The 24,491-nt window shown below is 41.6% G+C and overlaps 1 protein-coding gene across 1 annotated transcript in view; it reads left to right on the plus strand.

The window, feature by feature from the left end:
- Positions 1–24,485, plus strand: part of Fam117b (family with sequence similarity 117 member B) — a 70,533-nt gene extending 46,048 nt beyond the window's left edge. The window contains exons 5-8 of the mRNA XM_021160544.2: positions 9,261–9,404; positions 10,803–11,028; positions 14,459–14,579; positions 21,039–24,485. Coding sequence (XP_021016203.1) covers positions 9,261–9,404; positions 10,803–11,028; positions 14,459–14,579; positions 21,039–21,357 — 810 coding nt within the window. The 3' untranslated portion in view covers positions 21,358–24,485. The remainder of the gene's footprint in view (positions 1–9,260; positions 9,405–10,802; positions 11,029–14,458; positions 14,580–21,038) is intronic.
- The last annotated feature ends 6 nt before the right edge of the window (positions 24,486–24,491 follow it).

Raw genomic sequence — 24,491 nt, forward strand, 5'->3', positions numbered from 1 at the left:
AGCTGAGTAGTACTCCATTGTGTAAATGTACCACATTTTCTGTATCCATTCCTCTGTTGAGGGGCATCTGGGTTCTTTCCAGCTTCTGGAGGTCCTCTCTTGAGTGGAAAAAAAAGCACATTATCAAGGCTAAACATCTCATAGTTTATTAAATACTTACCGTCTGATGGTATTGAGGAAAAGTAGCAATAAAGAAATAATCTCATGTCCCCATCAAATCTTATTTTTGAGGGATGTAAGTAACTAGTTAATTCTAATAATGTACAGCAAATATGTTGATAGAAAGAGTTCACAGTGCAGGGATACTTCTCTTTGAACTGAGGATGAGCCATCCAGGAAAAGTTCTCAGAGAAAATGTTATCTGGTTGATCCCTGAAATATAGTTGGAGTTAGCCCAACAACAGATAAAGTCATGGCCCCAGTAGGGTGGCAGTACAAGATTAGGAGATAAATAGCAGACAGACTAGTTGTAATACACTGTGTCTTCATCTTAGTTGTACAAAAGAACATTATTTTTTTAATGTTGGAAATGAGACTCATGATCCCAAATGCATTTTATAGTGGTCACTGTAGGCTTAGAATGAATGTAGTAGAGGACAAATAATACAAGCCAGGAATCATTTACAGAGTTAGAATTGTGAGTAAGCAGTCAGAGTTGACCTGGAATACTGTAGAGACCTAACACTGGTGAGAAGGTAGTAATAGTTGGAGTCTTTTGAACTGCTTAGGATAAGTAACTGTCTGACATTTAGGAAGTGGAACTGCTGAACTGTTGAACTGCTTACTAAATGACACGCATTCTCCTCGGGATTTGTGTCATTATTGGCAATTAATCTTCCCTTTTGTAATTTAATATTATTAACTCCCACTTAATAGGAAGTTGAGACCCTGAGAGGTCAGTTATCTTAAAGATCATATGAGACAGGCTTGGTGTCTCACCTAGACATTCTGGCATGAGTCTGTGTTTTCACACTTTGCTAACTGATGATGGCTGCCAAAATACAGTAATGACGGAGAGATGAATAAAGACTGGGGCCATTTTAGTCTTTGAAGTACAATTTTAAAAATTTATCTATCTGAAAGTACACACTAAAGTAGAAGCAGGACCCTAATATAAGGTCAACATTTTAGATTTGTGCTGTGCCTCCTCTTCATCAGAGAAGCCTCTGACTGCAGTGTGCAGCAACTAATGCAGACCAGAACTGCCAGTGCACTGAGATTAGCAGAGCTCAGCCTTCAACAAGACAGCTTTGAGCCTCTAAGGCTCAAGGAACATTCTGGAAAAGGGACTGGAGAGAGTAGAAGAATCAGGGTAATGTCTACTTAGAAGATAACCTCTGGACATGACAGATTCTGGGCTTCTGAACTCACTGCACTGGTTATCTGCATGAAGCCCACATGAGGCTGGACCCATCAACATTTCATTATGTAATGGTGGAGGAGCCTATGAAGCAAAGCCCCACACCTCACTGAGGGACTATTGGCAACTGATGGTTGTTGGAGGAAGAGGTAGCATTTTCTTGAGTGGTGCAGCCACCTGATAAGTTGCTTTTGCTTAAGTGTATAACCTGTCACTTACGCTAAAGCAAAAAACAAATTACTATAGGTCACATAGAAAAGAAGGTGTGGGCTTAGGGAGGGGCTTGTTGGGTAGAAGGGTTTTAGCAGGGAAAGGGGTAGATGAGAGAGGAGAAAATGGGGTGTTGGTGGGGGGTGAAACTGCTAAAATTATATAAATGTATGAAATTGTCAAAAATAAAAAAGTACTTTGGGGAAGGTGGGATGCAAATCAAAATGAATAGAAGACCTACAAAAGCTACAACTGAAATTGATTAGAAGAAACAGGCCACGGTGTGATGCTGGATTAAGCTGGGGGCTTCCAGGGTAGGATACCACACACACACACACACACACACGAAAAAGTATATAAATTGACATTTGAGGTTGTTATTATCTCTTAACAGTGAAAGGACAGTTGTTAATTATAGTCTCTAGTTAACAGATTTTTTTTTTTTATTAAGTTCTGAATGGTTTTCCTCACAAGCTCATTTTTTGTGGTTCTGTCCCTGGGAGTTAAAGGAGCACTGTTGGTGGGGAGAATGACTCTTGGTAAGTTTCTTAGATGTGAAGTTTTCATGTCCTCGGTTTTCAGAAGCGATAAGGTCCTCAGGTGCTTTAGGACAATATTCCTTTAGAGTCTGGGTAGGAAGTGCAGCAGCCAATTTCATATTTGTCAGAGAATAGAACGCCAGCTTTCACAACCACAAGAACTGATTTCCAAGGTGAGAGTTAAAAACCATACAGTTGTTCTCTGGCTGCCATTACAGCCTTAAGCAAAAACGTTCTTCCCAGGATCTCCTTATTTCTTTGGGCTAATGACACAGTAGTTTGAGGATGGAGAGACAGTGAGATTAGAAAAAAACCAAACATTTCTTCTGAGAAATGAGGATTGCTGGCTGCACTGGAGTCTGTGTGCCAGTCCATCAGGGCTGCTGTGCAATGTTTTAGGGTTAGAAACGAAACTCTGTACTGCTGTGATATATGTGACCAAGGATAGCTGTAATGTAGGCGCACTGAAGAGGTGAGCCAGATGAGGAAGAACATAGCTTATCACCCATTGAAAGACAATAATGGTGACAGACCATGGACATCACCAAGTGAACCCTCACTGTGTGGCTTCTGTCATGGCTGTTGCAAGGAACAGTTTTCACCTGCCTTTGGTTTTATTTTTCTGAACAGACTTTTTCAACATCCTTATTGTCTATCAAAGCAAGTTTTTATTTCCTCTTTGTTTTGTTTTGTTTTGTTTTTGTTTTTGAGACAATGTTTCATTCTATATAGTATGGTCTGGCCTAGAAATTACTGTGCATGACCTCAAATATAGGCACATTCCTCCTTGCTCGGCCTCTTGAGTGGTAGAATTAGTGGTCTTAGCCACCACTCTCAGCTCAAGGCAGAGTTTTTTCCTTTTTGTATTTGATGCTTGGCATCTTAGATCCTTGCTGAGGAACCTGCCTCTTCCAAGATTGGCCAGTTCTCTCAATCACATCAAAATGAACCAATATGAAACACATACCTCAACCAGCTCTTCTTAAATTTTTTCACATGATATGTTTTTATCATATTCTTTCCCCTCCTCCCAGTGCCTTCCAATCCACCCAATTTCATGTTCTCTTTCTCTCTCAAACAAATAAGCTATTCTCCACCCCACCCCCCCAACAAAACAAACCCACAAGAGGCCTTTTTGTGTTGGGCATGGGACCTGTCCTAGATTATGTTTGAAATACCTAGTATCACTCCATTCCAGGTAGGTTTTTACCCTTCAGAATTTCACTTTCTTGGCTCTACTCGTCTAACTTCTGGTAGACAGCCTTACCATTACCATGCTTCAGACTCATACGTCTGATCCCATTCTCATCCCCATGCTGTGAAGCGGACATTCATGTTAGGTGTTGATGTAGACACTGTAAAAGTAATTTTATTTTTCTATAATAGTAGTCATCTCCAAGGCTTGCTGCCTCAGTCTGCTAAACTTGGCCTAATTCTGGAAGCTTCTAAGTTTCCTACAATGTAATCTAGGCCTAGAATGTTTTCAGTCTCTGAGACTTATTCTGAATAAGCTCACCCCTTCCTAATTTTCTCTGAGCTCTGGCTGGCTGATTTAACTCAGTTGTTCTGACTCAAAACTCCTCTCCAAGCTGCCTGATTCAATCTGGTTTCTCTCAGCTTCTCCTGAATTGCTCTGCTTGGCCTCATACTAACTCTGGAAATCTGTTCTAATCTTCTGGCTCCTTCTCCGGCTCATTCTGCCTTCACCTGTGTCTAGCTTGTTCTCTCTGTACAATTGTTCTGGTAAAACTGCCTCTGTCTCCTTGTGCTGCTCTACTCTCCCTCTCAACTCTACTGCACTGCTCTCCGAGAACTCTATGTTCCTGTACCGTACCCTCTTCCTCCTGTGCTGTCTGCCTCTCCCTTAAGTAGCTTCCCTTTCATCTCTCTTCTCATGAGAGTCAGGCATATCCCATTCTGTCAAATCTTTCTCTGATTCATCAGTTTATGCCGCTCAATTAGTCATCACTTTCAAACATGGGTGCTTCCTTCTACAAACTAACCTTACCTTCATTGTTGGGATTAAAGGTGTGTACTAAAGGCATGCTTGTATTCCAGCCTGAAGGATGAAAGGTATGTACTAAAGTCTGCCACAGCAACACCCTAACTAGAAACAGGTTCAAAGTTACTATTGGCCATGTTTTCTGATATTCTGATTCTTTCCGAACAGTTCCACCAACGGAGGTCCAAGCATTTAAATATATGTACGCTGGGGGCTTGTTTTCATTCAACCCACCACATTCCAAATGTCACGTGGGTATATAGAGAATGACATGTGCTGTCTGATTAGAAGCTTTAGTGGGCCAGAATTTACTGAAATGTTTACTCTGAGGAGAGAGATTGGGAAAACAGTAAGCATTTATTTTATATTTTCCAAAGTACAGATCTGATAAGAGAAATATTTTAAACTTTCTTAGATGTGAGGAATTCTCAGCTAATCTGATAACCTACTTACATTTGTGTATACCGATTTATATTTAGAATTCACATTACTGCAGAAACCACTTTTGGTCCAGGAAAACAAATTCTCGTTATTTAATTCCTTAAAAGGGGTGTAGTAGGAGGGGGGTGCCAGAATTAAAAAAAAAAGAAAAGAAAAAAAATTCCTTAAAGTAAAAGACCTTGAAATAAAAGATTATTTTTATTCTCTTCAGATGTTTTTTAGAATGTAGTTTATATAAGGAGTGAAATAAAGGACTAATTCCTCATCTTCAGTAGTTATGTGGAGAATTGCAGGCTGGTCTCCAGTTGAGCTGAGGTCTGAACCCCGAGAATGGTGATAATTCACCTTCATGACATGGTAGATCCCTTATGCTCCTGAAACTCTGGCCCCTGCCTAAGTTACTGCCCCCCACAGGAGAAGCATGGTCAGTAGTCACGTAGGCAAATGGCCCAAGCTTTTGACCTTCAGGCTAAACTCCCCAGTTACCTAGCAACAGTGAAGACCATAAACAGGGCTGTTCAGCCCCACCTTGCTCTCTTACTTTCTTGTTTCTCTTGTTTCTTACCCCTCACTCTCCCCCTCTCCCTTTTTCTTCTCTCCCCCTACCCCTTCCCCCTGCCTTTCTATAATAAAGCTCTTAAACCATAGAGAGTCTCTGCTCATCAAGGCTGCGCGCACTCTCTCAGGTGTTGGGAACCTCTTCCCTCATCCCTCTCTCCTATAACCCTGCTGGCCTTAGCAAAATAGCTCCGGGGTCCCCAGGTAGGGTTACCCCTGGCCACCCCCTCAAGAGTTGGATAGAGGAATGCCCACCCAGGGATGAGTGGAGGTACTTAGCAGCCCTCCCACGCCTGACAGACCAGAGAAAAGGGAAAACTCTGGCGGGGCCTTTTCCCATCCCCCTCTTCCCCAGGGCTGCTTCTTTAGTTCCCACATAGTTACATTAGGTTTAACTAAGAAGTCCTTCCCAGGTTGCTGGGTGAGTTCATTTGTTTTAACCTCCCGGTGACAGCTAGTTAAGTTATAGTTAAGTTAAAGTGCTGGTTAAAACCCCTTACTCAGAGGAGAGGTGCACGGGCCTTATGAGAATGACTTGCTCTCACTCCTTTCTTCTCTGTTTTTCTTTTTTCCTTTGTTTAAGACATTAGATTTTTGATAAATAGTTGCTACTAAGGAGATATTAAGAAAATCTTTTTGTCTTAGTCAGGGTTTCTATTCCTGCACAAACATGACCAAGATCAAGTTGGGGAGGAAAGGGTTTATCTGGCTTACACTTCCATACTGCTGTTCATCACCAAGGAAGTCAGGACTAGAACTCAAGCAGGTCAGGAAGCAGGAGCTGATACAGAGGCCATGGAGGGATGTTCTTTACTGGCTTGCTTCCCCTGGCTTGCTCAGCCTGCTCTCTTATAGAACCAAGACTACCAGCCCAGAGATGGTCCCACCCACAAGGGGCCTTTCCCCCTTGATCACTAATTGAGAAAATGCCTTACAGTTGGATCTCATGGAGGCATTTCCTCAACTGAAGCTCCTTTATCTGTGATAAGTCCAGCTGTGTCAAGTTGACACAAAACTAGCCAGTACACTTTTTAACATCTTTCCCTGCTTTGCTGATAGGAAATCTCAGCAAATCCAAATTGGGGAGGCAGCTGCTCCCCTGCCAGGGCCCTGTGTGCCTTTCTTACCATGGCAACTGAAGACTCTCTGCTTTCTTTACAGACAAGCTTACTAATGTGTCCTCATGCTTCTAAAACCAAAGGCCAGCATTTTGCAAATACTTTGGCACATTACCTCCCCTTACAGGCTCTTTTTCCCTGCTTCTGTAATTTAGCAGTTGTAAAGCAAATGAGTATTTGAAAGCCTGAAAACCCAGCATAAGGCCTTGTTTTTGTTGTATGACAATTTGAAGAAATTAGCAGGAAGAGGAAGAGGACACAATTGGTTTAGAACTGTTAATCTAAACAAACTAGTAAGTTTAGTCTGTGTCTTGAGTGTTGAGATTGCTGTTAGCCTTCTGTGTTACGTTCCTCTGTCACCTCATTGCACATGAGATGATTGGTCATAGGAAAGCTGATTGCATCTCAGAATGTCTGTGTGCTTCACTGCAGGCCAGTGAGTGAGTCATTGGTTTCCTTTCTCTCTCTCATTTCAGTTGTTTCCTCTCCAGTCTTTGTTTTACCGTCCATGAGTCCTCAGAAGCAAAGCAGCATTAGCTTTGCTCTTCCCCTGCCTTGTTCCTAAAGTACCTATAGCTTTTACAACTTTATTTGGGGCTGGAAGGATGGCTCAGTGGTTAAGAGCACTTGCTGTCCTTCCAGAGGATCCGAGTTCAGTTCCTTAACATCCATATCAGGTGACTCATAACTCCCTGTAACTCCAGCTCCAAAGGATATGACACCTCTCTGAATTCTGGTGTCTGCACTCACAGTGGACTATACACTTAATTTTACAAATTATAAAACTAAATTTTTTTTTAAAAAAAACGAACAACTTTTGCTTGATCTTATGTTGGAACTTTACATTTGTTGGGAAGAAATTAGGGAAGTAATGTGGATAAAAACTTTCTAGGAGTTAGTGGAAGTCCTTAGGAATCCTAAGACAAACAGTAGGTAGCCAGCTCCAGTGACTAGCTTTCATCCTGCCTCATTGCAGTTACAAATAGGACCCGAGTTCAGTGACAGGGCTAGAGACATGGCTCAGTGGTTAAGAGCATCTGCAGGCACACACTCACATAAACAGACATGCACAAATAAATAAATATCTCTTTGAAGAATTAGGAAGTGAGGGCCGGGGAGGGAGGTTGGGGTTGAGGTAGGAGAGTGGAGAAGGCAAGCAATGAAGAGAGGAATGAATAGAAACGTAGCATGTGCTGCTTGCCAGCCCTGTTACTACTGGGGTTGGTGAGAAAAGTGAGGAAGGTGGGCTCTGTTCTTGTCAATGAGAGAATGTCACCTACAAGTCTTCCATCTATAGATGAAAGTGATGGTGACATAGGCTTCTAATCTTAGCACTCAAGATGCTGAGGAAGGAGTGTCATGAACTTTACTCCTACTTGAGTTAACCCTGGCGGTTGATGCTCCTACCCCGTCTCCCCCCCCCCCAAAAGACATAACCCAATACCAGAAACAACACAAACCCACTTGTCGGACATAACTGTAAGATATTTGGGGGCTGGAGACATGGCTCAGTGGTTAACAGCACTGGCTGATCTTCCAGAGGAACTAGGTTCAGCTCCCAGAACCCAAATGGCAGTTTTCAGCTGTTAACTCCAGTTCCTGATGCCCTCTTCTGGCCTGTGTGGACTCTGCATGTACGTGTACCACATACATGCAGACAAAACACACATACACATAAAAAAAAAAGAAAAAAATAACACATTTTAAAAAAATAGAAATTAAAAACAAATAACATTGGAGAAGCTTGGGAGTATGTGAAAAGATGTGTGAACAGAGGGGTTAAAATTAGGAAAGACAGGGCTGGAGAGGTCCTGAGTTCAATTCCCAGCAACTACATGGTGGCTTACAACCAAAAGGGATCCGATGCCCTTTTCTGATGTGTCTGAAGACATTGACAGTGTACTCACATAAAATAAATAAATCTTTTAAAAGAATCATAAGGACATACTTTTAAAAAGAATTAGGAAAGACTAGTTAAGAAACAGTGTGTCCATTATGGGCAGAATAGGGCCAGGGGTGCTTACCCCCTTTCAAAACCATGAATTAGAATACTGAGCCGTTCCGTACATGTGAAGGAAGCTACCTGCCCAGGAGGTAGGATGCTGAGCCCTGCCTTAGGAGTGAGAGCTGTACACTCACAACAGCCAGGAGCTGCTTGAAAGTAAATTCCCTTCGGCTTCTTTCTCACAGATTTCCTGTTTCTTCCCAAGGATACTTGTACTGTGTTTGCTGTGTTTTTGTTTTGCTTGTTTGCTTATGTTAAAGATGCGCAGAAGTCAAAGAAGAGATAAAGCTTCATTCTAAGTTTGAGTCAGACGGTAGAGTTACCCATTGAGTTTTAAAGCTGGAGCTCAGTGCCTGCAGATGCGTGAGCTTTTGTTTCTTTGCCACCTCTTGCAGGTGAATGAATGAGGTGGCCATAGATCCCAGACCATTGCCATTAGCAATACCCTCATAAGACCTGCTTTGTATTTTATTTTGAGCATCTTGTTAGGAGGACAATTAATATTCTATAATTATTTAATCTGTCACTTTAAAAAAGTAATACTGTGACAATGAAAACACTTTGGGTAAGAGAAAAATCAAAGATGGATTTCCAAAAAAAACCCAAACAAACACATTTTATATTTTTGTTTTCAGAGGTGAACATATTAAGTATGTATGTAGTGGTATACATACAATGAATATTACAGGAAAGTTTTCTGCAGTTATGCAGTGGGTTCTACCATATGAATCCTGTCTGTTGAACTCCATTGTCAGGCTTGGTGACAGGCACCTTGCTCAGCCACCTCACTGGCCTTGTGAAAGCATATCTGAGGTTGCTGTTCCTGGGTTCTCTTAAGGACCTCTAGTCTGTGACAGCTGTTGGTACATTTCTGAGTCGGTCTTGACTGTCGGGCTTTGAGCTCTAAACTACATTTCATATAACCTAAGATGCAGATTTGGTTGCTCTCAAGTTGTTGAAGTCCTTTGGATTTGTGTTTGGGCTATGCCACCTTGAAAACTTCTCTTCTCCCTCTTCACCTCATAAGGCTCCTGCTCCAAAGAGCACGCTCATTCCCGCTGGCCCCATCACCAAGTCGTCTGGTTCTCGGTTCCGGAACAGTGTGGAAGGGCTGAATCAGGAGATTGAGATCATAATTAAAGAGACGGGGGAGAAGGAAGAGCAGCTGATTGTAAGTAGCCTCCACCCTCAGTGCAGGCTTGCTGTGAGCTCCAGAGCTCTGAAACGCCACATTCAGTTGGCTGTATTTACATTTCTTAGTGAGAGAATGAAAATTTGACTTTTTAAAATAAATAAAAATAAAAGCCTTTGACCGTGAAAGGGATTGAAGAATTTTAATTTCATTTCACAGAATGAATGGGCCCAACCTTAGTTCAGGTCCTCTAGCAGAAACTGGTTTTCATTTGTAGCAATACTCATTTTGCTTTAACTCCCTGCAACAAGTTGGAGTTAGTTCTGTGGAGGGTGGGGCAGTTAGACCAGCAAATTGTTTCTAAGGGGTGTCTGCCCCCCACTTTTGTAGGCTGCTTGGTTTGACTTGACTGACATCTGCATGAAAAATGAGCTTTGTGGCCCAGAGTACTTTTATCTCAGCATTAGTTCTTGAGTGCTGAGGGGATTTGTTTGGAGAAATCCTCTACAGGTGTGTGGGATTTTCTCCCTGGAGGTGAAGGCAGCTGGGTGTGGTGCTGGCCTGTACGCCCAGTCATTCCACATCTCCTCCAGTTTGATAAGGCTGGCTTATATAACTGAAATCCTTTCTCAAACAAAAGACAAAACTTGGTTTAGCTTTGAAAATATACAGCTCTCCCATCCCTGTTCTCCATTTTATAAAATGGAGTATACTTTCCCTGACTAATTAAAGCTAAGTCAGTCAGAGTTGTAGAGGGAGCTGGCTTGTCTGCTATGTGAGCCACACAAGCTTTCATAAATGTCTCCTTGATTTCACCCTCTATTTAGATCTGCTGTGATTAACCTTTCACTCACAGGAAGGGTTCTTTGAAAAAAAAAAACAGCTTAGAAGAAGAATGGGCAGGAAGGCCCAGGAATGAAGGGCCTCCTGTGTCACTGGTTAGCAAGCACCTTTGCTCTCTTAGGGACCTGTGGCCCACCAAGCTTCTCCTATACTGTGATAATCCTTTGTATACTTTTAGAAACAACAGTACATGATATTCAGGGCAGTACATTTAGTCAGCAGATGTTGACCCTCCAGTGTGCCTGACCCTCCAGTGTGCCCTGCCCTGAGAAGACAAATCCTTCCCAGAAAGTGATGCTCACTGAGGTTAGGTGTGGGTGTCCCTAATGAGCAACAGGAAGGCCCAGTAACGGTAGAAGGATGGATGCTTGCTTGTTTTTGAAATGGGGTTTTGCAGTGTAGCCCAGCTCCTCTAGAAATCAGAATCCTCCTGTTTCAGCCTCCCAAAGCTAGGAGTACAGATTTGTGGCACCATGCCAAGCTTAGAATTTGATTTGTGAGTTTCTGGCCACAGAGGAATGTGGACACTGGATATACTGCTAGTAAATTTCAGAATCAGTGGTATAAACATCTATTTTTAAAATTTTGTAACAGCCACAAGATATTCCAGATGGTCATCGTGCGCCTCCGCCCCTCGCACAGAGAAGCAGCAGCACACGAAGCATTGACACACAGACCCCTGGGGGTGCAGACAAGGGAAGCAACAACAGCAGCCGCTCTCAGTCTGTGTCCCCGACATCCTTCCTCACCATCTCTAATGAAGGCAGTGAGGAGAGTCCCTGTTCAGCTGATGACCTGCTTGCGGATCCCAGAGATAAAGGTACAGTAGGTCGGAGCTTCGTCCAGAGCTAATGGCATACCTCCTGTTTGATCTTTTGTCCTGTTCCTTTTCCCTGGGATCCCACGTGTTGGAGGAATGAGGGAGGGCACCGGGTCAGAATAACTGGAGCACAGCGCAGCTTTGCCAAGGGGCTCTGATGGTGCTTGAGTTAAGTGGGTGTGTAGGCTTTTATATGTATTTTTTATTTTCCAGCATTTGTGGTGGATATAGCTACCTTATGAGTGACTAATGCAGTGGTTCTCAACTTTCCTAACGCTCTAACCCTATAAAACAGTTCCTCATGTTGTAGTCAGGCCCAACCATGAAATTATCTACTTCACAATTGAGTGCTAATCATAATGTAAATTTTTTGGAGATACAGATTTGCCAAAAAGTTCTGAGTCCGCAGGCTGAGAAGCCCTGGACTAACTGAATATTTCCCTGAAAAGTGCTTTGTTTTCAATCTTTTTCCCCATTGGGAATTTATTGCCTTAATAATTCTTAATGAAATGTGAAGCCTTCAACTTAATGCTGTTGAGGATACTTCTAACAAGGATTAACTTGATTTATCTCAAATCTAAATGAGTGTTTAAAGCAAAGTCAAGATGGGGGTAGTGGGGCTGGAAGGTAGTCCAGTGGTTAAGAGAACTTGTTAATATTGCAAAGGACCATGATTCAGTTCCCAGCACCAACCCACATCAGGTGCTTCACATCCATCTATAATTCTAGTTATAGGGGACTCTTCTGGTTTCTACAGGTTCTTCATACATGTCAGTGCACATACAAATGGGCGCACACATACACGTGATAAATTTTCAAAACAAAATTTTTAAAGGTTGGAGATACAATAAGAACTAGCCTAAATATTACAAATAATTAAGTATAAAATCTTACCTTTGAAAAGAAATATGATTATTTTTATGGGCCTATTTCAGAGCAATACATTCTGTTAGCTTAATCATAGTTTTTTTTTTTTAATATTTTTATTAGGTATTTTCCTCATTTACATTTCCAATGCTATCCCAAAAGTTCCCCATACTCTCCCCCCGACTCCCCTACCCACCCACTCCCACTTTTTGGCCCTGGCGTTCCCCTGTACTGGGGCATATAAAGTTTGCAAGTCCAATGGGCCTCTCTTTCCATTGATGGCCGACTAGGCCATCTTTTGATACATATGCAGCTAGAGTCAAGAGCTCTGGGGTACTGGTTAGTTCATAATGTTGTTCCCCCTATAGGGTTGCAGTTCCCTTTAGTTCCTTGGGTACTTTCCCTAGCTCCTCCATTGGGGGCCCTGTGATCCATCCAATAGCTGACTGTTTAATCATAGTTTTTATATGTACTTGAAAACAATGCTGTAACAGTTGTCTGTAAGTTGTCCAGCTCAGTTCAGAAGAAGTGTATTGAAAACCTCTTGCATGCCATTCTGACTGGCTGCCTCTCCCAGGCACCTCAGCATTTGAATCTGGCAAGAGCAGAACTTTGACTTAGGGCTTAGTTAGGACCCTTTCCCTGAAATAACAATGCATAGGTATATGGAAGAGATGTAGCAATCAAATGTGAGCTGATGGTAAATCACAGATTGCTGTGTTTGTGACCTCCACCCATGCAGAAGAGCAGAGTATGGTGTGTCTATAGCCCCTGCACTGGAGGGACTCACCTGCCTGCCAGTCACGCCAACATGGCAAGCTTCAGGTCCAGTGAGAGATCCCATCTCAAATGAGGCAGGATAGTTCGGCAAGTAAAAGCTATTGCCACGCAAGACTGACAACTGAAGTTCAAACTCCGAGTCACACTGAAAGAAAACCAACTCCACACAGGTGTCCTCTGTTTTCATGTGGGTGCTGTGGCACGCACACCTACACTCTAATAATAAGTAAAGCTATTTAAAAAGATATCCCAAAGCCGGGCATGGTGGCACACGCCTTTAATCCCAGCACTCAGGAGGCAGAGGCAGGTGGATTTCTGAGTTCAAGGCCAGCCTGGTCTACAAAGTGAGTTCCAGGATAGCCAGGGCTACACAGAGAAACCCTGTCTCGAAAAACCGAAAAGAAAAGAAAAAGATAATCCCAGCACTGCAGATGCAGGCTGATCTGTGAATCCAAGGCCAGTCAGGGCTGCAGAGCTAGATCCTGTCTCAAAACACTTTTCAAAGGAAGGTGGTGCTCAGTGGGGGTGGGGGGGCATTTGACACCCTCTGGCCTCCACCTATGTATGCTTGGGTGTGAGCGCACACACCATAGACACCCAATTGAAGATAAAAATAAATCTTGAGGCCAAGAAGATGACTGAATGGGTAAAACGCCTAGTATACAAGCACGAGGACCTGAGCTTCGGTCCCAGGTATCCATGTTGATGTCCATACATACCCACAGATGCACTCAGAGAATTTAGTCTTGCTGACTCTTCTACTGAGGATAATTTATAGCATCCCCAGAGGTTTTGTGAGTTGACTGGCATTTAGGGTGTATAATTGTCAGTGCTGAGAATGCTGCTTTGCATAAGTGGGTAAGTGCATAAAAAAATTGTTAGATTCTAGGTTGGATTGAAAATAGCTGTCAAAAATTTCCCCTTGGTTTTCTCATCCTGTCAGCTCTACCTCTTTGTATGAATTCCATAATTTTGTTTACTGGTACTTTTGATTTCTAGAAAGGAATGACTGATGACTTCTGTGAATTTCTTTTATTAAAAAATAGGGTCATAGCACCACTTTTGTTAAGGAATTTATAGTTTAGAGACAGATTGAAAATTTTAGAACAGTTGCATAACATACAAAGAAATTTAAATTACTCTAGTATGAACTGAGTACATCAACACTGGACCTGACTGTCAGAGTAATGAAATGGTCCCTACCTCTGATAGGGTGCATTTGGAAAATGTTTTGAAACTTTTGAGGTAAGTTTAGAGAGAATTTTGGAAAAATAGTAGAATTTATTTCTTGTTGGTTATGGAAGCTTGTGGTCAGAAGGAAGTGTTGATATGTATAGCATCTTTGACCTAAAGCAGAGACCAAGCAGAGAAGCATCAAGAAGACACTGGCAGAGATACAGGGCAGGCCAAGGGTCAATAGCAAGCAGCCAGTGAAGAACTGTTTCAGATACATGTGCTGGGAAAATACATGCTGAGAGTATTTGAGGCGTACATAGATACAAGGTAGCCAGATTGGTGTGTGTGCACTCTGAGGAGTCAGTGCTCCAGGACTCAGTAGATACTTCTAAGTAGAAAAGAAACAAAACTGATAATTTATTTTTACATTTACATGCAAGTTTAATTTTTTTTTTAAGCCAGCAATATCTTAGCTGTTGGAGTGTTAGTGAAGAAATCACTCTGCCTGTCTTTGAGTACTTCTCTGCAGAAGTTCAAGAATATTGATTATAGTGTTTTGATGCATTTTATAATAGTGTTTTTAGTAATCCAATGTCATTTCTTACAGAGAATGGAAACAATTCTCCTTTGCCAAAATATGCAACCTCACCAAAACCTAATAACAGTTACATGTTTAAAAGGGAACCTCCAGAGGGCTGTGAAAGGGTCAAAGTCTTTGAGGAATGCTCGTAAGTACCCCACATAAACACACTTTTTACATTAGAATTTTCAAATGACTTGAAAGGGCAGTGCACTGATTACTTGCATATCTCCCACTCAGATTCACAATTGTTAGTTTTTCCAGTGTTTGCCCTGGAATTCCAACAAACTATGTATTATTATCTTACTCCAGAATGATACTTAATGTCCACTAACATCCAATTATTCTCATTTCTTCAGCCGTCCCAATTAAAAAATGTGTGTGTGTGTGTGCGCGAGAGAGAGAGAGAGAGAGAGAGAGAGAGAGAGAGAGAGAGAGAGAGAGAATGTGCATATGTTTCTGCAGAGATCAAAGGATAATTTGTGGGAGTGGGAGTTCTCTCTGACCCGTGGGTCCTGAGGGCGAGCTCAGGTTGCTGGCTTGGTTAAGCCATCTGCCTAGCCTCCTAGAGCATATTCTGTGGCTGTTGTCACATCTGTAGTCAAAGGAGATGCAGCATCTGTTTATTTAAGGTGAAGCACATATTTACCCATAGTGGTTCTTTTTTCAAAGACCTGATAATCCTCAGGTTTTGCTCCCTTTTTTTTGGTCTCCAATGATTTCATATTTCAAAAATTCCAGTACACTTTAGGCTTAGCCATACTACTTTGAGAAGATAATTTAAGAAGTGGTAGATTTAGTCTGTGTGGTACCAAGGGAATTGACCCCAGGGCTTCCTTCACACATGCTACATAAACACTCTACCCATGGGTTGTTCTTCCAGTTCCTAGAAGCAGAATTTTTCTTATTTTTATTAATTATTTTTTATGTATATGAGTGTTATGTCTGCACCACTTGGGTGTCAGGTGCCCATAGAGGCCAGAAGGAAAAGAGTGGATCCTATGGGGCTGGAGTTTCAGAAAGTTGTGAACCAGCACATCGGTACTGATAGGTAACAACAGCCATTATTCATAATGGCTTAGCCACCCAGCCCCCCAACAAGCAGAATTTTAAACTAGCAGCTCTTGTTATTTGACTCCTTATTTTCCAGTTTCTAGTGTCTGATTTAAAGCTCAAACTTTGCTTAGAAAGAATGTAGGGTTTTCATTAACAGTGTCTCCTCGTTTTGCGAGTGGTGGCTTCCAGGATTATAAGTATATATGAGGGTGGGGAAAGTAGTGATGAACATTGGGATATGATGATAGTATTTAGACCTTAACCTTAGATAGCAAGTCTAAGAACCTCCCTTCCACCTCCAACCCCGACTCTTGATGTATTTGTTGCACTGGGGATCAAGCTCAGGTCTTCAGTATGTCTGGCAAGCCGTCTACCACTGAGCTTTGCCTCTGGCTCCTTTTTGCTTCCCATCCCTTATCCTTACCCCCTCCCCCCCTTTTTTTTTGAGACATGGTCTCACTGTGTAGCTCCTGCTGGCTTTGAACTCACAGAAATCCATCTGCCTCTGCCTCTCCCAATGCTGGAGTTAAAGGTGTACATCACCACACACCATGTATTGTTTTTGTTGTTTTTCTTACTGTGAAACCTGAAATAACCTATGGAGATAGTCCATCTTCCATTTCATTTAGTTTGTCTTTATCTTTTCATGAACATCTTGGAGTGAGCTGAAACATGCTTCCTTTGGTTTCTGTCCAAAGGACCCTCCTGTTGATGATTTAAGTTCTGAGTAACCCTGCTGCACAAAGCATGTGGTCTCTGAATGGGTGTAGCTTCTACACTAGAAAACACAGGCGGTTGGTACCTATTTATTTCTATATAACATTTGGAACCTGTTTTAGCAGCTTGTTGTAGGGGTTTTTTTGGTTTGTTTTGTTTTTACCATATTGGCTATGAATTTAACTGGCTGCTGAGGACCAGAGCTTTTCCAGATTTGTTGTTGGCCTCTGCATCATAGTCACCTGGGAATTTACCAAAATTGTAGCTTCTACCTACTCCAGGTCTAGTGAATCAGTGTATGGAGATAGGATGAGTTACAAATCTTTACCAAGTTCCTTAGATGACTTTATGCTCAACTTGAAAAATACTGGCTTAGACCTTGTCTTGGTTACAGTTACATTGCTGTAAAGAGACACCATGACCTAAAGCATTAAATGAGGGGCTGGCTTACAGTTCCAGATGTTTAGTCTATTATCATTGTAGAGTATGGTGGCCCACATAGACCTAGAGCAGTAGCTGAGAGCTACATCCTGATCTACAGACCAAGAGAGAGACAGAGAGAAACACTGAACTGGGTGTGGGGTTTTGAAATCTCAAAGCCCCCACCCCCAGTGTCTGTCCCAACAGGCCACAACTCCTAATTCGTTGTAATACTGTCAGAGTTCCAGTCTTTGACGACTACATATTCAAATATATGAGCCTGGGGAACCATTCTTACTCAGACCATCACAGACCTTTTCTTTTAAAGTGGGGTCGTTGTAAAAACTCAGTTGGGCTAAATGTAGCATCTTTTTTTTTTTTTTTTTAAGATCTATCTATCTATCTATCTATCTATCTATCTATCTATCTATCTAGTGTATGTGAATACACTATGGCTGTCTTCAGACACACCAGAAGAGGGCATCAGATCCCATTACAGATGGTTGTGAGCCACCATGTGGTTGCTGGGAATTGAACTCAGCACCTCTGGAAGAGCAGTTTCTTAACCTCTGAGCCATCTCTCTAGCCCCTAAATGCACCATCTTTGAGTTGACCTCTTATTTTATTTATTGGCAGTTAGAATATGTTTAAGTGCATACAGATGGTTGTGTTTCTCTTTAAAGAGGATTTTTAATATTTGATATATGGATTAGTGTCTGTCATGTGTTCTGTTAAGTTGGAGAGATCACTCAGGACTCTGTGGTGTCGTAACTGTGCCCATCACACTGTATTCTTGGGGGTGGGGTGATCAATATCAGTTCAAACAGTTACTTGGGTTGTTTTGTTTGCTTGCTTGGTCATTCTTATTATAAAAGTAGCAACAATTGTTCTCTCAGTGTCTCCTGATAATCCAGTGATACATGAGATTCTTGAACGACACTTTGGAAGGATCTTTAGCTTCTGAATTTTCATGAGTTCTTTTTAAAAAAATTTTTGAGCCGGGCGGTGGTGGCGCATGCCTTTAATCCCAGCACTTGGGAGGCAGAGGCAGGTGGATTTCTGAGTTCGAGGCCAGCCTGGTCTACAAAGTGAGTTCCAGGACAGCCAGGGCTATACAGAGAAACCCTGTCACAAAAAACCAAAAAAAAAAATTTTTGTATTTTACTTTTGAGATAATATAATTATATCATCTTCCCCCTTCCCTCCCTCTAAACACTCCCATATATCTCTTCTTTAATTTATATATTCCTAAATACAACCTGCTCAGTGAATATATACCTGTCTATATGTATGCTTTCAAGGCTGACCATTTGATGTCAGATAACCAGTCTGTGAGCTCTTCCCTGTGATTTTTCCTGCTCTGAGCCTCCTTAATTGCCTAGACGTCTTATGGTCTCCCTGTGCACTTAAGCATGCTTGCTGGTGTCATCTTTGTTCAGATCATGCTTAGACAGTAATGTATGTACCCAGAAGCAGTACAGCACAATAATCGATTATGGCTACATTAATTTACTTCCTCACCATTCCTCTGTAGTCATGCAGGGTCTACTCTCTTGGTCAGCATTATTTGTTTTCTTGAGAATGAGCATTCTGACTAGAGTCAAATAGAATCTCAGTGTATTTTTGATTACCATTTCCATGATGGCTTTTACATTTCTGTCATTTAAAAAATGCTCCTCAGCACTGCCCCTCCCCTTTCAAATCCCCTCCTCCTCCTCCTCCTCCTCCTTCTTCTTCTTCTTCTTCTTCTTTTTTTTTTTACTTTTTGTAGTTTGGAAATGCAAGCTTCATTCTGGGAGCCATATATCTTAAGCCATTTATTTCTTTTAAACTAGACACAGCACAAATATCCCTAGCCCTGTCAAATAATTTTAAATAGGGTGACATCAGGCAAATAAATTAATGACAAACCTAGTCCTTTGTGATAGGGATATAGCTTAGTAGGATGCTTGCCAAGTGTGAAGGAAGCCCTGGGTGTAAGTCTCCGCACCCCGCAAGACAGGCATGGTAAGCCTCATCTGTAATCCCAGTACTCACTGGGAGGCAGAAAGATCAGAAGTTCAAGGTTAAAAAAAAAGTCTTTATCTAGATGGAGGTATAAAAATTTAACATCTCTAATAAACCTGTCTTCAAATTTAAACATTATTTTATTATAGAGAGGTTAACATTGACTTTCTTATAAGTGAGAGTCTAGAAAAAATTGAGTATGATTCTTTTCATAAAACACCCAGAAACATTTGTGAGAGATACTGCCAGTACTTGACCTGTTCTTTCCATTGATTTAAATAAATGCTGTGTTTTCCTCTGTTCTTTGGCTGTACTGCAGTCTTTGGGGTGTTCAGTGCCAGTCAGTGGAGTCTGTACCCCGCATCGTTAGGAACACACATATTGTTGGAGCCCCGTCACCAAGTCCGCTATTTACTCCTTTAAAGCTGGCTCACAGGTTTGAGGAGACCTTCCTTTTTTCAGATTTTTGGCTCTATCACAGGTTAGCTCTCCCCCATGTTGCCTCTAAACCTTTACAAACCTTATTTACCATGTTTGTCAGACTCTCCTGCAGGTCACCTGTGCTAGGTACAGTCTTTCAGTCAAGATATGGGTTCCCTTGTCTAAGTAACATTTTAAATTCATAAATCATATCAGATTATAAAGGAAACTGATTATATTGAAATGGGTTTGTCTGTAGAGCCTCCCCTCCCAAGAACTCTTTAGTGTCATGTCTGCTTGTAGAGGGTTTGAACTTTGTTCTTAGAATCTTCTGCAGCTGGGCACACTGACATCTTTACTAAACTCAGTTGTCTTTGGGAGAGATGTGAATGACCAATGATTGATTCTATATACACAGTGTGCAAGCGTGCAGGTGCGTGGGTGAGTGTGCCGCAGTGCGTGGAGACCAGAGGACGGCTAGGGAAGTTGGCTCTCCTCTGCCATTTGGATTCTAGGAGTTGAACTCAACTTCTGAGCTTGGCAACAATCACCTATATCCATCTTGCAGAGGAAAACAATATTTTTATCATCTGATAACAGGGTTTTTTTTCATCGAAGTTGTCTTCTCACCTTGATTTTATTTTAATTTTGTGACATTCCTATGTTATTTGTAATTTTTAAATTTTCATGGAATACCATTAAGAACAAAAAATGTTTTGGGATAATTTTGGAAGGTTTTGGCAACAGGGAAGAAGTTTGCTTTGGAAAAAACTTAGAAGACTAAATTATAACTTGGTGGTTAAAATTCCTGGGTGGGTTCTGTAAGGAAAAGAATCAGCTCAGGACCCCAAGACCAAGTTCTCAGCAATTTTAGAGAGTAAAGAATAAGATACAGAAGGTAGAGGACGAGGGAGAGAGGAAGAAAACGAGGGAGAAGGGGTGGTTGTCCTGGAGGAGAAGGACTGTCTCTGGATAGAGAGGGGACAGCAGTTTACACAAGTTCAAGGGAAACCCCAAAGTAGGATGAGGTATTTCTTTGTAATTGAGCATATTAATTAAGTGAGCCAGAGGAGGCTTTTGCTTGCTACACCTTGATAGTCAGCTTCAAGAGGAGGAAGTGGCCAAATAAGGGAAAGACCTGGGTGGCTAGCTTTAGGAATATACTCTCAATGGAGGAAAATGGGCTAGAAAGAAAGGCAAGGCCTGCCAGACCATGCTCAGTACACTGGAGCTGGCCAAAGTCTGCTCAGGTTTCCATTCCCTCCATCACAGAAAAACTAAAGCAACCCAACAAGTTTTCCATTATTTTGCTTTCACATTTACCTTTCATTTCTCTGAAAATCTCTATAATTGATATAGAAATGTTTACTTATACTCGATAAAGCTGGATGTGGAAGCGCATGTTTTAGTTTAAACTGGGTACCGTAGGGGCAGAGGCAGGTGGATCTCAGAGAGTTCAAAGTCAGCCTGGGGTACATAGCAAGCTCAGGACAGCCAAGGCTGAATAGTAAGAACCTTTCTTGAACAAAACAAAACATAGCAAAAAAGAAAACAAAACCCAAAACAAACATGTAAAGAATACATGAAAAGAAATCCTTTGCTTGTCAGGGCTTAGTCCTGTAGGGTGGAATTTAGCAAAAACAGAACCAGGCGATTTATATAGTCCATTGTTTTGTCTTCTCCCTTCATAAAAAATCATGTTGGAAACATATTTGTCTCTGTGCATGTGGATTTTCTTTTGCTTTAGGAAATCCATATTCCTATTGGCTATCTTAGATCCTATTAAATGAAGTGGTGTCAGCCTGACCTCTGCTTAGTGACAGGGCCCTTGAAGGGAGTGCCTGACAACACTGAGTCAGACAGTTGGCATTTCTGACATAGATTCAGTTGTCCTTATATATCTTTCATTGACTTATTTTTTCTAATGATAAGTTTATTTCCAGTATTGAGTGACTTAACAAGAGTGGGTTGTCTGTTTTGTATGCAGGCCAAAACAACTTCATGAGATTCCAGCCTTTTACTGTCCTGACAAAAACAAGGTGAATTTCATTCCTAAAAGTGGCTCTGCTTTCTGCCTCGTGAGTATCCTCAAACCACTTCTCCCTACACCAGATCTTACCCTCAAGGGCTCTGGTCACAGCCTGACCGTCACCACTGGCATGACCACCACTTTGCTCCAGCCTATCTCTATGGCCTCCCTGTCTACAAACACAGAGCAAGAGCGGGTATCTCGAGGAACCAGTACAGTCCTGCCATCCGCCTCCCTCCATGCACCACCAGAACCCATTGAGGAAGCTGAAGGATAGGGCTCAGCTCAAGCAATGGGTGCTGGGAGTTAAGAACCCTGCAGATCACGTGACTGTGATGGTATCATGTCCTCCTGGTTGGCTGTGAAGTGCTTTGGCTTTCCAGTGGTGTGACAGCAAAGCTCCTGGAAGAACTAGTGGTCCTCTGAGTGTTCTGCCCTGCGCATGAAGGCCACCGACGTGCTTCACCTACTTGGCCTTGAAGCACTAGCTGAAACCTGAAAGGTCTCTTCTTTACTTTTGGAGGAACAAAAATCACATTTTCATTTGTTTCAAATTAGACTTGTTTAAAAACAAAATACAAAACCGGATCCCTGCAAACATGATTTCTGAAGGGAGATGTGATTGATGCTGCAAGAAAATCATCTTTTATATGAAAACGACTATTTTATAATACCAATGTCACATTTTCTGAAAGTAACAAACAAGATGTTCCAATGATCCTTTGGTGGCCTCTGTTTCTTGTTTCCTTTTTCTAGATATTGCTTTTCTCGGCTGTTTTCAGCTTTGGGACCAAAGGGATTGTTGACATTTCCCCAGCAATGTCAATCTCATGACTGTTCTTCTCCCAAGTAAGAATCGATAGGTAATGCATTGAACCAAGTATATATAAAAAGATAAAAAGCAATATTTGTACATTATGTGATTTATGTTTTTTTGATGTCAACAGTTTGTGATTTGAGTGAAGTATTTGTAAACTGCTGTTTTCTGCACTATTCCTGTCCACACTTCATCGTGTGGTCAGTCAGTGTGAAGACAGGTTGCTTTAAAAGTCAGTGAGCCAAAAGAAACTCTCAAGTGTGGATTGTTAGCTAGGAGTATGGAGCTCTCTGGTCTTCTGTGAGCTGTGTGTCCCGTGATTGCCCTTCCTCACCGCTGTCAGTCTGACTTTGATCATCACTGTATCATATAGCCCCAAGAGACCCTGAGAAGGCTGTGCATGGATCCCCCTCTGCTTCCGTGGTGGTGTTGTGTTGTGGATTTGGTCAGGGTTAGTAGTTTACCAGGAGTGTGATCTTTGAGTAGCAATCGGGAGCTGCAGAATCTTGAGAACTGACTTTTTCTTCATGTGTTGGCGCTGTGACTCGCTACTTACAGATCTTGCTAGTTTCTTCTCCAACATTCCACACACTGGGGGAAAGAGAAGAGGCTTAGGGCTTAGAAAACAGGTACCTTTGGAAAGTCTATACAGTTTTGGATTCGAGCTCATCTGATAACCATTGCCAGTATCACATGACAGTATTTAATTTCTAGGTGTGTGATAATAAAATTAAGGAGCTGGTCTTTAGAAATGAATTCCATCAGTGTTGGTAAACATTGTTTTAATACATTCTAACTTATGCTGCTGCGTACAACAGGTAGATGGCAAACCCTGCATGAGAGGGCCACAATTTTGAAGGCAAATTCCATCCACTGGTCCAGTCATTCCATCATGAGAAACCAAGAGGTAGCAGTACATCTTCTTGGCAAGCTGTTTGTCACCTTAGAATGCCTAGACAGTTTAAAAATGGGCTCTGCTTAATTTTAAGGAAGGATATTTAGGTTAATTGGATAAATTCAGACATCTAAGTAAAATCCATCAGTTTTTGGTTTGGAAGACTGATACATTTTGGTACTTTTTTTTACCCAAATCTTAACTTCCTGGGAATTAGTAAAGCATAGCTTCTTAGTCAGTAAAGGCCTTGGGTTTTGGAGTGTAGGCTTTTTGGTTGGTGGTTGGGTTTTGTTTCTCAGTTTAGGGTTTTTTTTGTACCTTGATTTTTCGCCTTGTCAGGCCTTTCGACTTTACCATTTTACCAATATCAGAAGTACAGAAGAAAGGCAGCTGGCAGTCTGTTGAGTTGATCTGAAAGGAGAAGGAGACATTTAAAAGCAAGGGTTCTTGTTTTGTTTGTTTTTGAGATGGCTTTTATTATGTAGCCCTGTCTGGCCTGGAACTTGCTATGTAGACCAGGCTGTCCTGGCACTCAGATGCCCCTCCCAAGTGCTGGGATTAAGGGCTTGTGCCACCACACCGTGCTTGTCTTCTTTTTAATCCTGTGGGTTTTCCCCACTTGAATGCTGTTAATTGATGTTCTTTTTCCTTTATCTTATACCATCTCATCTCTCGATTTACAAATAGAGTTTACTCTGTAATAGATTTTTCCCTTTTCTGTTATACTTGTTTGGCAGATTGACATCTCTGTGCCTTTACATCTATCCTTGAAGTAACACAGAGAGGGACAGGTTTCAGGTCAGCATCTGCTCCTAGAAGTAGAACTTTAGTTTGAGGTTTGGCTGGAAGAAGATTGTGAATTTGCAAATAAATGAATTATATGGTGACCAAACATTCCTGAGATCTGAAGAAAAACAAAAAAGGTCTATGTCCAAAAAGAAAACTCTAAACTGCCAGGGCCAAAGGGCTATTTTTAAGCATATGAGCTTTATTGCAGTCTTAACATATATTAACCGTAGAACCACCTAGCTGTTTTATTTAACTCTTAATTCCCAGGGGCTTGGTTTTAAAAATGGGTCTACTCTTAGTAGAGTGGGCATGATTACGTTGACAAGCCACACTCCATAATTAGGACATTCTGTAGAAACTGTACAGCGCTAGAGTAGTTTCAATGCAAATACAGTTTTTTTCCAGTGCTGGGGATCAAACCCAGGGCCTCATGCATGCTGAGCAAGTGCTGTGTCGCTGGCTTATTTCCCCAGTTCCTAATTTAAATTTTTAATTAAAAAATTTTTGTTCCATTGCAGTAAAAGTGGGTGGCATGTATTTTTTGGCTAAGGGTGCTGTTCCCTGGTTCCTGGCCCATCTTAGTTATACTTGACCCTCAAGCAGTTTCCTCCCTGCAGTGATAAACCTCAGGTTTATTGCTTCTGACACGGTAAGTCTGTTACTTATCACTGGTTTGTGGGCAGTTGTGTTTAAAAAACTATTAGTTTTGCTTTCTTTGGTTAAATATGGTATGAATGTCAATTTTTTTTCCTATACCAGATCCTTCATTTTTGTTTACAGTGTTTCTTACTTAGACCTAGGACCATAACCAAATNTGCCTCTCTATAGATGCTGTTGCTAATTGGAGTGTATCTGGCAACAGAGAAAGGCTGCTTTTTATTTTTATTTTTTAATGTTTTGATTAAAGAAA

The sequence above is a fragment of the Mus caroli genome, chromosome 1, assembly GCF_900094665.2.
Source record: "Mus caroli chromosome 1, CAROLI_EIJ_v1.1, whole genome shotgun sequence".
Taxonomy (NCBI): domain Eukaryota; kingdom Metazoa; phylum Chordata; class Mammalia; order Rodentia; family Muridae; genus Mus; species Mus caroli.